Source organism: Penicillium soppii (genome assembly GCF_028829465.1).
Source record: "Penicillium soppii strain IBT 18220 chromosome Unknown utg000004l, whole genome shotgun sequence".
In the NCBI taxonomy this organism is placed as follows: domain Eukaryota; kingdom Fungi; phylum Ascomycota; class Eurotiomycetes; order Eurotiales; family Aspergillaceae; genus Penicillium; species Penicillium soppii.
Genome location: NW_026643234.1, coordinates 1,314,927 through 1,328,615, shown reverse-complemented (window position 1 = coordinate 1,328,615; position 13,689 = coordinate 1,314,927). Strand labels below are relative to the sequence as shown.

Here is a 13,689-nt window from a genome sequence, read left to right as displayed (position 1 = left end):
CATATCATTCTGAAAATATAAAGTTACGCTGAGCGCTGTTGCGTAGTCACACGATTATATGGCCGCTTGTGCTTGGAAGGTTTAAATGTAACTGATCTGTTGAACGAAGAGAACGCCTGTTATTTGGTCAGTCATACCAAGCAATAGATCTTATACAAGACCGTTCATTACTAGACATCTGCTGGATACACTGGAGACTCAGTGCATACTTTCTCGTGCCCAAATACTAAACTTATATCTCAGTAGCCGCGAAATTATAGCAAGTAGGTGTTTAATTGAAGGAGGGGCCCGAGGCCTTATTTATGTCCTTCTGATTTGTTGAATGAACAATGAAAGAGACATATCTCACTTTGCAAATATTCAAACCCGTTACAATCTTGTATGATTGTGGATCTGCTCAAAGAGGAAATTGGGCAGATCATGATCATGCATGTGACACGTCGAGTTGAGAGTCGAGTAAATTCCGACTATCGTTCTAATACCATTGGACGATATCTCTACTGGTTCATACCTTTATCATGTGGAATTAACATTGTTCGTTCACAAAGAATGTGGTTTTGGGTGTAGGCAATATGCAAGGGGCCCCGCCCTGAGAAGGACCCCAAGTTTTAGTTCCTGGTGTAGATCTTAGCCCAAGTTTAGTGATGAGGCCTTAAATTGGGATGCCTTATATGCGGTGTCACCTCAAAGTAAGGCGCCTGATCTGCAGTGTCACTTTGAAAAGTACTGCCCAGGTATAGATGTGTACTATTTTACGTAAAGTACTCCGAGTACAAGAAGTGGAATGTCATAGAGCGTGAAGCTAATTTAGTTCTTCGGACTAGATTATCCCAATTTATTTCAACGTGGCGCGAGGTCAAGTTTGTTTTTAGAAATATACATATGTAGGGTTGAAGTCGTCAGTACACATGTATATTGGTATACTAGATGCCATGAATGGCATGCCTATTTGGGATACGAATTATACAAAATCTTAAGTCGCTTGATGCAAGCCATGCATTAGCGCAATTTATTTCTCTTACGCTGTAATCAATGAGTCTAGCTAGTTCCCACTATAGGTTTGGAGAACGTGGTAGTTCAACATGGTTCTTATGTCCTTTCCACCATTGAAGTATAACATGAGTGAGAAGCGATAGAAACCCCCACGATTTATACGCCTATGACGACGAAATCCTCTCGCGTTCATGAATAGGCTGCTGTGATGATTTGCATGACTTTTCGATATAAACGTTATTTAAGGGCTATAGTTAATATCTCTCAAGGCACGGCCGGAAGTCTCAATTTCCGCAGATTTACACGTAACACTTGCACTCCAGCAATCCGGCAGGCGGCTAAATACGACACATGGGCTTGAAAGATATTGAGAGATTTCTTGTGAGCTAATGTAAGAATGCTTGGCTATGCAATCAGCTCGTCGATGATCTGCACGTTCGGGGTTTCCTCGTTGACATTTCTTTTTTCTTCCATCATTCTTCTCCCGCCTCTTCCAACCCTTTAGCATTATCATACGTCCATTTCTATGTCATATACGCTGCATGCAATCGCTCTGGTATCATGCCCGCTATGGTCGAAGATGAATCAAATAATTATAAAGCTCAAACGCTACCCATGTACCAAGTTCCTGTAATATTGGAAAGGGCTGGGCCTGTTCCATGAACGAATAGTCATGGTTAAGATTTATCTTTACGTCTGAACGGGAGGCTGAGCTTTGCAGTTTGAAGGACTTGCTGCAAAAGGGCATTGCCTCCATTGGGAATCCATGTAGGTGTAAAGGCCAATTGATCTAAGCCATGAGCTTTTGTTTCTCGCGTGCTCGATAAATACCTTCAATACAATTTCATTGGGTGAGAGATGCTGGAATTTCATGAATCATGAGGCAAAAAGTCCGGCGACATTCCTAAATAGGTGACTAAATTATTATTTTTTTCCAAGGTTGTGTGCTTTCTATGTTTCTTTTGTTTCATTTCAGTCCGTCTAAACTTGCGTTGAAATCTCTTCTTCGCGGCCTTTAAGCTATACTAGGTAGTGTCTAAGTTATTCCCTGAAGGTTGTAGCAGAATATATTTAGTACATGGTGCCCAAAAAGTCCGGAAACAGGTCATATCGAAAGTACGCGGTAGTATGGAATTTCAGCCGCTATATATTAATTATCCAAAAAGAATGACAGACCTGTGAAATGAAAAACAGAAAGGCCTAGGGCGCATATCTAAGTATCACATGTGCCAGCCTTTTAGATGGGATGTACAAGCGCTTCCATGATTTTATGGCTAATCAACATTTGTGCATCTTATTTTGTCGAACGGGTAGATCTTCTGCCAACAATGGCTGGCTTTGACTTTTTCTCTTCCATATCTTCACTCTTTATTGTCGATCTCTTTTGCTTCGAAATGCCTCGCTTCTTTGTCTCTGTTGTATTTTCCGCTTCCGATTCACTGTCCACCTTCTTTGGGGCTGCACGTTTTCTTTTCGAATTCGCTGGTGTGCCATTGGTAACATCCTCATCAATATCTTTAGCAACTGCGCCAGTCTTTTTCTGGACGGCTGGAACGACGGCGCTTGTTCGGCCTCCAACAGTAAGAAAAGTGATCTTATTTCCATTGGGAAGAACTGCTGGCTGGTTCTTTTTGCCTTTACCCCATCGATGTTTGAAAAGCCAATTCTCAGGGAACTTCTCCGAGTCTGCTAGCACACCAATGGAGGTTGAGCAGACATAATGAAGCGAAAAGTGCAGCGCCTTGATCTGATCACTATTCAAAGTGTTGCTGTACTGCTCTGGATGTATCTTGGCATGATAAAGAATTTCATCACTGGGAACTATTAGCTTCCGCGTATGTAATCTGATAAGAACACTCACCCCATCCAATTACCGATTCCACTGATATTGGCCTGGTCGAGCAGAAGAGCTTTTATTGGCACTTTCTTCTTTCCTAATTTCTCCTCCAACCATGCCTCATTCACAACTTCTTTATCAGTGACCGGATCGGGGCCATTCTCTTTGAGCGGAGTATGGTCTCGAATCTCATCCGCTGGGCAATCCACCAGCCTGATGCGACCAAGTCTGCGGGCATCTACAAATGCTGCCTCTGTTTTGGGTTCATCGCTTGTCTCTAGCAGGAACTTCCAATATTTAGGAGGCCATTCTTGATCGGCAGGTTTGTCGGTTCGGTAGTAGTAAGTGTCAGCATCTTTAATTTTCAGCCAGCCAGCCATTCCAAAATGCATCACAGCGTGAGGTGGTGAAGACATGGTGATCCAGAAGTATTTTCCCTGCTGACCCGCACCCACAACCTTTTTCCCTTGCATCGCCTTTTGAAATTCGACAGCACTGGTGCCAACTTTGCCAAAGACAATGTCATCATTTTGTGCTTGTACTTTGGACAGTGTCTTCCCAACCAAATGCTGGCGAATGAAGTGCACAATGCGGTGGATTTCCGCTAACTCGGGCATATTGGGTATGGATTTCAAACTTGAATATCAAAAATGGAGTTGAGAGTATGTACACGGCTTTTTTCTCAGGGGTGAAAATGTAGGAGCTGACGCGAACGTCCCCAGGTTACCAAGAATCCAGGCCTAGACGCGACGCGCGCTATCACGTGAGCATTTTAGGTACCAAGTCACACCGCCCGAAAGATTGATCCAGTTTCATACAAGGGCGGTAAGAAATGACGGAGAGCTTCAACTTGCCTCTAGGACTGCTTGTCTGCTTACTTACCATTTTAACCAATTATTACACTTAGCCGGCACAAAACAGAACTGGTGGATATTGTTCCGATCTAACTCTGTCCATAAAATTCCCGATATATTTTTTATCAAACTGGAGTGGTTCTGGATCAAGTCAAACCGAGACACGGAGGAGAATCGTGGCGAGATGTCACAAACCTCATCAACCGCAGCCCCGACGCTGACACCTCGGTTCTGTTTTGACGAGAGGGTATTCAGAGGTTGGTCTAAAATTGATCATTATGGAGAAAGCACATGCTGACATCTGGCTTTCATCTAGACTTTCTCCGGCTTTCAAGGTCTACTATTGACGATTCAATTACCCAAAATTTGAATGCATTGATTACCCCAGCTCTAGACGGGTTTGACCCGTCATCAACTGCAGTACGACAGACCGACTCTCAATCTCGGAAATCAATCAATCCCGCAGCCTGCCAGAGTTTCAAAGACAATGTATTATTTCCGTCATGGCAGACGAGATCAGATGTCCTTACTTACTGTGCCGGTGTGGCGACAAGTCCAGATCCCGAAGATCCCGACCTGATCCTTCGGCAGACGGAATCCGCACGAGACCGGGAACGTGTAGTCAATGAGCGCCTTGACCCATACTCTGCTCGGTTCTTCCCCCGTGAAGCACGCACTGAATCATTGGCTAATTTAGTTCGTAATGAACGTACCATTGAAGAAATTATTCGGGCCCGAACATGGGGAATGATATCGGAGAAATGCAATGGCTCTTCTACCTGGGAAGAGGCTCTCAATGACTGGCGCCATTCTCACCAAAAATAACTCTGCTAAAAGGACATGCCGAACTGCATATACGCCGCGATGGCCTCATGTATATAACTCAACTCTTGTTCCCTAGCCCTGAGAGGTTTCGCCTCTCCGTGTACAATTACAGCATAATCAGAATATATCGAGATCAAACATTCACGTGGTTTTCTCTTTTTTTCTTTTGCTGCGTCCTGTGGTCTATATCGCACCATCATCTTTGCTTGTTGAACAGAAAATCAAGATAAGTTGGCCCAAGAAATGGTAAATGAGGGATAGAGCTATACTATACTATAATACATGACGTTATCTTGGAGTGTCTCTCTACCACTTATATTAAAATATGAAGTTGTTCTACATTGTAAAGTAGTCAATGTACTGACTGTTCTTCTAGTTCTTCGTTTCCTTCGAATGTATTATTTATACAACCACATGTGCACCACTTGCTGGTGTTTCCCTAGTTATCTGTTATTTAATTACAAGTACAACTGGTAAGTGCAGGGAATTAGATGAGCGCATCATATACTGCGTACAATGTTTTGTATAAATTCAGGAAATGAAAAAAAGAAGCGTGGTGGTCATTATCTTATCGAGTTTTGCTTTGCCAAGATCGGACTCGGAGAAGTCGTCCCCCGCACACATCGATTCCTCACACGCACAAGTCCTTCGACGTCAGCACGCCCACAATGCCGCAACCATTGCCCTCCAAGGATCAATCCTTGTTTCGTCAGGTGGTTCGCCACTTTGAGATGAAGCAGTACAAGAAAGGTCAGCCTACGCCCTGTGCCTGACCCAAGCTCGTCTAACCACGTTTCCCTCCATAGGCATCAAGACAGCAGACCAGGTGCTTCGGAAAAACCCTAACCATGGTGACACGCAAGCTATGAAGGCTCTTAATATGAGTCAAATCGGTCAATCAGAGGAGGCCTTTGCGCTCGCCAAAGAGGCTCTCCGGAATGATATGAAGTCGCATATCACCTGGCACGTGTATGGGTTGCTCTACCGCCAGGAGAAGAACTACGAGGAGGCCATCAAGGCATATCGATTCGCTCTGCGCCTCGAGCCTGAATCGCAGCCCATTCAACGTGATCTGGCACTGCTCCAGATGCAGATGCGGGATTACCAGGGATACATACAGAGCCGCAGTGCGATGCTGCAGGCTCGGCCAGGATTCCGTCAGAACTGGACCGCGCTCGCGATTGCCCACCATTTGGCTGGGGATTTGGTAGAGGCCGAGAAGGTTTTGACTACCTACGAGGACACATTAAAGGGCGCTACCCCGCCTGTCGCTGACATGGAGAACTCGGAAGCTATCTTGTATAAGAACACGATCATCGCGGAAACTGGAGACCTCGAAAGAGCTCTGGAACACCTCGAGGCCGTCGGATATCGATGCACCGACGTGCTCGCCGTCATGGAGATGAAGGCAGATTATCTTTTGCGATTGGACCGCAAGGCCGACGCGGAAGCAGCATTTACTGCTCTTTTGGACCGCAACCCGGACAACTCGATATACTACAATGGCTTGATTAAGGCCAAGTCTATCCCTGAAAATGACCACAAGGCGTTGAAAGCTCTCTACGATGAATGGGTGGAGAAGAACCCCCGCTGTGACGCTGCTCGTCGCATTCCTCTCGACTTCCTGGAAGGTGAAGATTTCAAGCAGGCCGCCGACGCTTATCTGCAGCGCATGCTGAAGAAGCGTGTTCCTTCATTATTCGTGAACATCAAGCACCTCTATGTCAACACGGCGAAGCGTGACGTGGTGCAAGAGTTGGTGGAAAAGTTCCTCTCCAGCCAGCAATCCACAGAGTCCAACGAGGACAACAAGGAGCTCCTGTCATGCACATACTACTTCCTCGCACAACACTACAATTATCATCTCAGCCGCAACCTCCCAAAGGCCATGGAGAATGTTGATAAGGCTATTGAGCTGCTCCCCAAAGCCGTGGAATACCAAATGACGAAGGCGCGAATCTGGAAGCACTATGGAAATCCTTCCAAGGCAGCAGAAGAGATGGAGAAAGCTCGTCTGTTGGACGAGAAGGATCGTCACGGCAACACCAAGGCAGCCAAATACGTGCTCCGAAACAACGAAAACGAGAAGGGCTTGGAGCTTATGAGTAAATTCACGCGCAATGAGACTGTCGGTGGCACACTGGGCGATCTTCACGAGATGCAGTGCACCTGGTTCTTGACCGAGGATGCCGAGGCATTCCTCCGACAGAAGAAGATTGGCCTTGCGCTGAAGCGCTTCCACTCGGTTTATAACATCTTCGATACCTGGCAGGAAGATCAGTTTGATTTCCACAGCTTCTCCCTCCGCAAGGGCATGATCAGGGCCTACGTCGACATGGTTCGTTGGGAAGACCGTCTGCGCGAGCACCCCTTCTACACAAGAATGGCCATTGGTGCTATCAAGACCCATCTACTTCTTCACGACCAGCCGGATCTTGCGTTTGGACCCATGCCCAGCGGGGCCAATGGAATCGATTCCACCGACGAGAACGAGAGAAAGAAGGCTCTCAAAAAGGCGAAGAAAGAGCAGCAACGCCTGGAAAAGATCGAGTCCGACAAGCGTGAGGCAAGGAAGGCGGCCGCTGCCACCGCTAAGAATGCTGATGGAGAGACCAAGAAGGAGGATGCGGATCCTCTGGGCAACAACTTGGTCCAGACGAAGGAGCCCCTGAAGGATGTTATGAAGTTCTTGACCCCGTTGCTCGAGTTCACCCCTCAAAACATCGAGGGCCAATGCCTCGGATTCGAGGTATACAGCAGAAGAGGTATGTTGCCAAAGAAAGAAAGAAAGAAAGAAAGAAAGAAAGAAAGAGAGATCTTGACCTGAGAACTAATATCGCATAGACAAGCACCTTCTTGCCGTCAAGTGTCTCGCAGCCGCTCACGCTCTCGATTCCTCCAACCCCACTCTCCACGTTCAACTGCTTCGCTTCCGCAAGACTCTCGATGGCCTTTCCGAGCCGCTTCCTGAGCAGGTTGCCGAGGCTGTCAATGCTGAATTTGACAAGCTTCTGCCCAAGTCTCAGAACCTCGAAGAGTGGAACGAGTCTTTCCTCTCGTCTAACAATGCCAGTGCAACCCACGTACAAGCTGGTCTCGCTTGCCGTCAGCTCTTGAAGCCGGAATCCAAGTCGCAGTGCGAAAAAGACTTGCTTGCCACCCTTGACTCGCCGGAGATCACCATCGACGAGGCTGTCATCGCCTTGGACCTCTTGAACAAGTGGGGCAGTGACAAGACTGCTTACGCCGAGAAGGCCGCCAAGAAGTGGCCTGAGTCTTCAGTTTTCGAGCTGAACTGATACGCGAATGTTACAACCAGAACCGTGAACACCCACCAAATCATCCTTCACGGATGATATTCTCGCTTCGACGGTTGCGTTTCACTACGATATAAAGACATGCAGTTGCAGGAGTAATGATGGGCAAAAAGGAGCACGAGAACATAGAGAAAGACCAGGGAAGAGAAAATATACTTTGATGTTGACATACGTCAGTGAAGTATACAGCAAATGTTGAGAGAATCCAACGTATTGGTATTCATTGCCAACCAACTCAGGGCCAAAGGCAGCAAAATCTACTCCAAATTTTAAACAAAACAAGATTTCTTCTCCATCAGATGAACCTATACATTTATATAATGAGACATTTAAAACAACAAAAGCGCCAATATTATACAAGCCGAGGAGGGAGTCACAATATGCAAAACAAACAGACCAACACATGCCGTGGTTAAAATGCCAGGGAATAAACCATCCTATAACCGTTCTTTAAGATGAACAAACTTTAAAATCGTGAAGATAAGGCAAAATATCTCTCAAGATTTGCTTTTTTACTGTCCGTCCTCTCCATCAAGGTTACCCAAAATCGGCTTGCGACGCAGGGCTTCCTCACTCTCACCATAGCCGTAGTTGATCCACATCCGCTTCCAGAAAGGAACAGCAGTTGGCCGTTCCTCACCAAGGATGTACTCCTGCTGCTCGGCAATGCGCTGGGAGCGCGCCTCGTCTTCGGGGGAGAGAAGAGCACGCTGCATGCGCGAGGCAATGCGCTGGTCGAGAACAACGTCGTCAAGCCACTCGCGCTCCTTGTCACACTCTTCACGCTTACGCGCAGACTTGTGCCACTCCTGCTCGGCGGCGACAAGTACGGTCTGTTGCTCGTACTTGCCGGAGGGAATATCATCTGCGAACGAGGCATCTGGGGAAGGTGTGGGGTCGATGCTGGCTCCAGTAGGCTCAGAGCCTGCGCTGAAAGATTCGTCATGGTAAGGACGCGCGTTAGCCGCGAGGACAATGGCAGCGACTTCGCGCCCAACGTTCTCGGCAAGGTGGCGCTGTGTAAGGAAGCGGTAGAATCGGATGGGGGTATTTAGGAATCCGAGAATGTGGGGGAATTCAACAGGCATAGAGCTGTCGAAAGACTGGGGGAGAGAGGGAGGAAGGCTGGCGGACGAGTATTCGGCGGGGGAGATGTATGCAGGGGTAGGACCGGCAGGCTTGTCGGACTTTTCTTTCTTCTCGGCCTCCTTCGCCTCCTCTGCCTTTGGATCCGGGATACTGTTTTCCTTATCGGACTGAAGGGATGACTCGAGGGACTCAATGGTCGAAATCTGCGGGGTCGTAGCCTCGGGGGCTTTGTCTGCGATGGGCGCCTCATCTACAATGGGTGCCTCGATGACTTCAATCGAAGGTTCCTCCGGAGGTGGGGGAGGCGGATCTAAAGGTCCAAGCCAGCCCTCGTGCAAGCCCCGGATGTATTCCTTCCAAGTATGCCGACCGATGACCAAGTCGCCCTTAGGACCGGGCTCGTCACGAATACCGAACTGTTCGCGGGCGGCAGTAACGGCAGCCTCGGCGCCGACTTCTTCGACGGCTGAGCTTGATTCTCCAGCCTTGCGGCGCATCTTGCGAATGTTCTCTGCCATGCCAGCTCTCACGTCTCCTTCACGGCGTCCTTCGACAACAGTGTAGTCTAGCGCGGCGGCGACCAGGATCGGCTTGACGTATTCCTTGAAGTGATCCCGGGCCACGCGCAATCCATCTCCAGGGGGAGCAGACAGATAGACTGTCAATTTCCGGCGCATCTCGTTAATTGGCAGGGATTCTTTGGATAAATGAGCCACAAGGTCCGCCCATTTTTGTTGCGCGCGCCGTTTCTCTCGACGGTCATACATGATAGCACCGGTAAAGGATCCAGTGATTGTGAGGAAGATCATCCAATTACGAGAGGGTAATTTGAAACGCATATTCGGCAGACCTATAAGTGATCAACATTAGCATCATTTGCATTTCAAACCCGGGGAACAGAAACATACCCATCATTTTGAAGACCGGGTTAGGCGGCTTCTCAATCACCGGGGGCTTGCTGGAGCCCGCAGGCGCAGCAGAGCTTGACGCTTCTGCCATTGAGACTATATGTTGAAGAAGATGGGCTGTATGTATAAACAAAGTACATCCGGGGCAATGCTCAAAAAGTTCAAGATCTCGGGACTATCTGGAGATATGTTATTCCGTGATCACATGACCTATATAAAATTGTCAAGTCGAGTCCAACTTGTAAATCTTTGCGTGTCGCAGCCTTTTTACAGACTTTTGAGATATTTGATTCATTGATGGCCACTGTGCGTCATTTCCTAATATCCCAATGGTGTCCCAAGTTTTCCAGTGATTGAAACAAATCAAGCCAAACCAAAGCAAATGAATCTGTGCGGCAGGCAGCGTATAGTATTAGAGCCTCATTTGTGCCTACTGCCTACTTTAGGGATTTGGAACTGCCAATCTTCGTGGCAATCTCTTAGTGAGTACAGCAAGAAGGGCCAACAAAGAATTTTGAAAGGGAAATCGAATTACACACTGTAGATGGATTGCCCCATGGCCTATGGTGACAGCCCAGACTGGAATTCCCATACGAGCACAGATCTCAGCATTCCTGTACAAATACCCCTCCCCCTTGATTTCTGACGTGATTTATTATGAGAGACATCATTTTTAGATGACCATTGTACTGCTCTGGATGATTGGAATGGCTTTTATAGAATAGTGATCATAATTCAAGAGCAGAGCAAAAGTTGGGGCCCCGGGGGGGTTCTCCTTAGACATTTAGCAACCCCCAGGGTTACATTTCCAAGGCTTTATCTTATAAAAATGTTAGACTACAATAGTTCGAGAGTATTGCATTAACAGTGTTATGGGAGCACAGGACTTGTTACAGAACAAAACCAATGGTGTAAACACACAGTGAATTGGGGGGCTAGATTGCCTCCTGAGCCACCGCTTCTTTGAACTCCCCGCCCTTCTTTCTTCCTCCCCCCATCCGCCTTTCTTCCATTAGTTGTCAGCTTGAACAAAAGAATTCCTACTAGGAATTCAAGCTGCAAACATGGATCCAAACAACCGCAATAACATGAATTACGGCTATGACCGTAACTACAATGCCAACCTCAATAACCCCAACAATCGCGCCTATCCCACTACTCCCTCCGCTTTCCCACAGCCCATCTATCCGGCTCAGGGGGCTCAGGAGCAGGTCGATCCCTCCAACCCAGCCTATGCCCCAGGTTATTTCCTGCAGAACAACTACCCACCTCAGGTGCAAGCCCAGCAACAGCAATACGCCCAGCAACAACAGTACGCACAACAGCAAGCCTTGCAATCACCCCAGCCCGCCTACCAGACACGTCCAGGCTACCCTGATGGCACCAACGGGTTGATCCAGCACTTTTCCAACCAGGATCTCAACGCAAACCGTGCAGGATTCTTCAATAATCGTGCTGCGTCCCCAGCGCAGCGACCTCGTACAGCTGGCGGTTCCCCTGCTCAAGCACCGGGCCAAGCATCACACCTGATCCCCCCAATGCCTCGCAGTCCTCGCCCGCCCTCTGAGAACGAAGAATTACAGCGGTTCCCTGACCGATACTCGGAGAATGTGCACAAGCGGGGCAAGGCAGCCAAGGAGTTGGTGACAGTATTCTTCCACGAGAACATTGACCGGGCCCGTGATCGTAACATGCGGTAAGTATCCATGTCTCACCAAAAAAGAAATGCCTCGTGGTTGTCTCATACTAATGAATCTTTCCCCTTTAGCTCTGCGGAACTTGACAAAACAATCGGTGACCCCAATGTCCCCATCGAAAAGAAGCGCCAGGATGCAGATATCATCTCAAAGAGAGAATCTGACTTCCTTCGATTCCTGCGGACCAAGGAAACACCAGCCAACTTCCAGACTATCAAAATTATCGGAAAAGGTGCTTTCGGTGAGGTCAAGCTTGTGCAGCGTAAAACTGATAGCAAGATTTACGCTCTCAAGTCGTTGATCAAGACAGAGATGTTCCAGAAGGATCAATTGGCTCACGTCCGCGCCGAGCGTGATATTTTGGCGGACTCAAAGGACAACCCTTGGCTTGTGAAGCTGCATGCATCGTTCCAGGACTCTGCGTACCTTTACCTTCTGATGGAGTTCTTGCCTGGTGGTGATCTGATGACCATGTTGATCAAGTACGAGATCTTCTCTGAAGACATTACTCGATTTTACATGGCTGAGGTTGTAATGGCCATTGAGGCTGTACACAAGCTTGGCTTCCTTCATCGGTGAGTGATCTCTGGATTCTTGGTGCCAATCAAAGCACTCCCCGCTTGGATAACATCTTTTACTGACTCCTTTTGTGTAGTGATATCAAGCCTGACAACATTCTGCTTGACCGGGGTGGCCATGTAAAGCTTACTGACTTCGGTCTCTCAACCGGTGGCAAAAAGACCCACGACAACGCTTATTATAAGAACCTCCTCAAGAACTCTACCTCCAAAGATCGGAACCGCAACTCTGGTTACTTTAACGATGCAATTAACCTTACCGTATCCAATCGTGGTCAAATCAACACCTGGCGAAAGTCCCGCCGTGCGATGGCCTATTCCACCGTTGGAACTCCTGACTACATTGCTCCTGAAATTTTCAACGGCCAAGGATATACCTATCTGTGTGATTGGTGGTCTGTCGGTGCTATTATGTTCGAATGTCTTGTTGGATGGCCTCCGTTCTGTGCCGAAGACAACAATGACATTTACCGGAAAATTGTCAACTGGAGGGAGTGTTTGTACTTCCCAGATGAATTGGTTCTTTCGCGTGACTCCGAGGGTTTGATCCGAAGGTAAGTTTTGTCTTTATTTACCAAAAGCTTTCTATTTGCTCACTCGTGCGTTTATAGTTTCTTGTGCGATCCAGACCACCGTATTGGCAGTGAAGGGGGGCAGCATGGAGGCGCGCAACAGATCAAAAATCACCCCTTCTTCCGGGGAGTTATTTGGGATCAACTTCGGGGCATCCGTGCTCCGTTCGAGCCGCGTCTCAGCTCGAACATCGATGTGTCCTACTTCCCGATTGATGAGATTCCTCAGGAAGACACTAGTGCCATCCACCGTGCCCAAGCTCGTGCCATGCCCGACTCACAGGAAGCCGAGATGAGTCTTCCCTTCATCGGCTACACCTACAAGGCTTTTAATGCCTTCCAGAGTAATTAAAATTCGCTCCTCGCTTTCCGGGACGGATTGGTTCTCGTTGTCAGAGAAACCAGGAAGCAAGCAGGGCTTGCGACTTTGGTTCTTTTGCACACTTGTCGGTCAGGTGGAAAAAGATCGGTTTTGTTTTCATCTCTCGTTACACGTTATCATCGAGCATATCAGCGCGATCTTATTTTCCCAAATCATGACCTGTTTTTGGTTTCACTTGTTGATAACTAACGCCTTACATCTTCTCGAGACGATACACACTACCTATTGTCACATATTTGGGGCGACCTGGCCAATTCGGGGCCAATGCCATCGTCCAATATTAGACTTGATGTACCTAAGTACTTTTAACATAGTCAGGGTCTCCCGAAAGAACAAAATGACTTCCCAGTGACCTTATCCTTCCTTTTCCAAGAGTAATTCCAATGGCAATGCGAGCCTTCTCGTGCCTTCAAGTCTTGTCGAAAATATTACTTATTAGACGCTCAAAGACTCTACAACATAACAACGGAGTAGTAGGTATCAAGGTGACTAGACCCGGAATTTGAGAATTATCACTGATGGTAAATATGCCATCGGATAGGACGTCAATTGTCATAAAGCGAATCGCTTGAGGGTCAAATAAAAAAATTATGCACATGGAACAATCCTAGAACGCCTCATCCGAATCCCCGCCATA

At 47.6% G+C, this 13,689-nt stretch overlaps 5 protein-coding genes across 5 annotated transcripts; 3 read left to right on the top strand and 2 right to left on the bottom strand.

The window, feature by feature from the left end:
* Nucleotides 1-1,974: 1,974 nt before the first annotated feature.
* Nucleotides 1,975-3,447, bottom strand: N7529_003914 (putative formamidopyrimidine-DNA glycosylase; the record flags this gene model as incomplete). The annotated part of the gene is made up of 3 exons (XM_057239441.1): nt 1,975-2,013; nt 2,321-2,807; nt 2,855-3,447. 3 exons carry the CDS (start codon nt 3,445-3,447, stop codon nt 1,975-1,977), a joined length of 1,119 nt encoding a protein of 372 aa, XP_057098736.1.
* Nucleotides 3,448-3,739: 292 nt separating this feature from the next.
* N7529_003913 (MIX23 family protein) lies at nt 3,740-4,509 on the top strand (the record flags this gene model as incomplete). Its single annotated transcript, XM_057239440.1, has 2 exons — nt 3,740-3,941; nt 4,001-4,509. Coding segments are annotated over 2 exons (711 nt in total), but the record flags the coding sequence as incomplete, so codon positions are not given.
* A 668-nt stretch (nt 4,510-5,177) lies between these two features.
* N7529_003912 (peptide alpha-N-acetyltransferase complex A subunit NAT1) lies at nt 5,178-7,808 on the top strand (the record flags this gene model as incomplete). Its single annotated transcript, XM_057239439.1, has 3 exons — nt 5,178-5,259; nt 5,316-7,274; nt 7,354-7,808. 3 exons carry the CDS (start codon nt 5,178-5,180, stop codon nt 7,806-7,808), a joined length of 2,496 nt encoding a protein of 831 aa, XP_057098734.1.
* A 530-nt stretch (nt 7,809-8,338) lies between these two features.
* On the bottom strand, nt 8,339-9,914 carry N7529_003911 (Tim22-complex subunit TIM54; the record flags this gene model as incomplete). Its single annotated transcript, XM_057239438.1, has 2 exons — nt 8,339-9,765; nt 9,824-9,914. The coding sequence occupies 2 exons, from the start codon at nt 9,912-9,914 to the stop codon at nt 8,339-8,341; spliced, it is 1,518 nt and encodes a 505-aa protein (XP_057098733.1).
* A 973-nt stretch (nt 9,915-10,887) lies between these two features.
* Nucleotides 10,888-13,022, top strand: N7529_003910 (serine/threonine protein kinase CBK1; the record flags this gene model as incomplete). Its single annotated transcript, XM_057239437.1, has 4 exons — nt 10,888-11,519; nt 11,592-12,095; nt 12,176-12,652; nt 12,710-13,022. 4 exons carry the CDS (start codon nt 10,888-10,890, stop codon nt 13,020-13,022), a joined length of 1,926 nt encoding a protein of 641 aa, XP_057098732.1.
* Between the last annotated feature and the right edge of the window lie 667 nt (nt 13,023-13,689).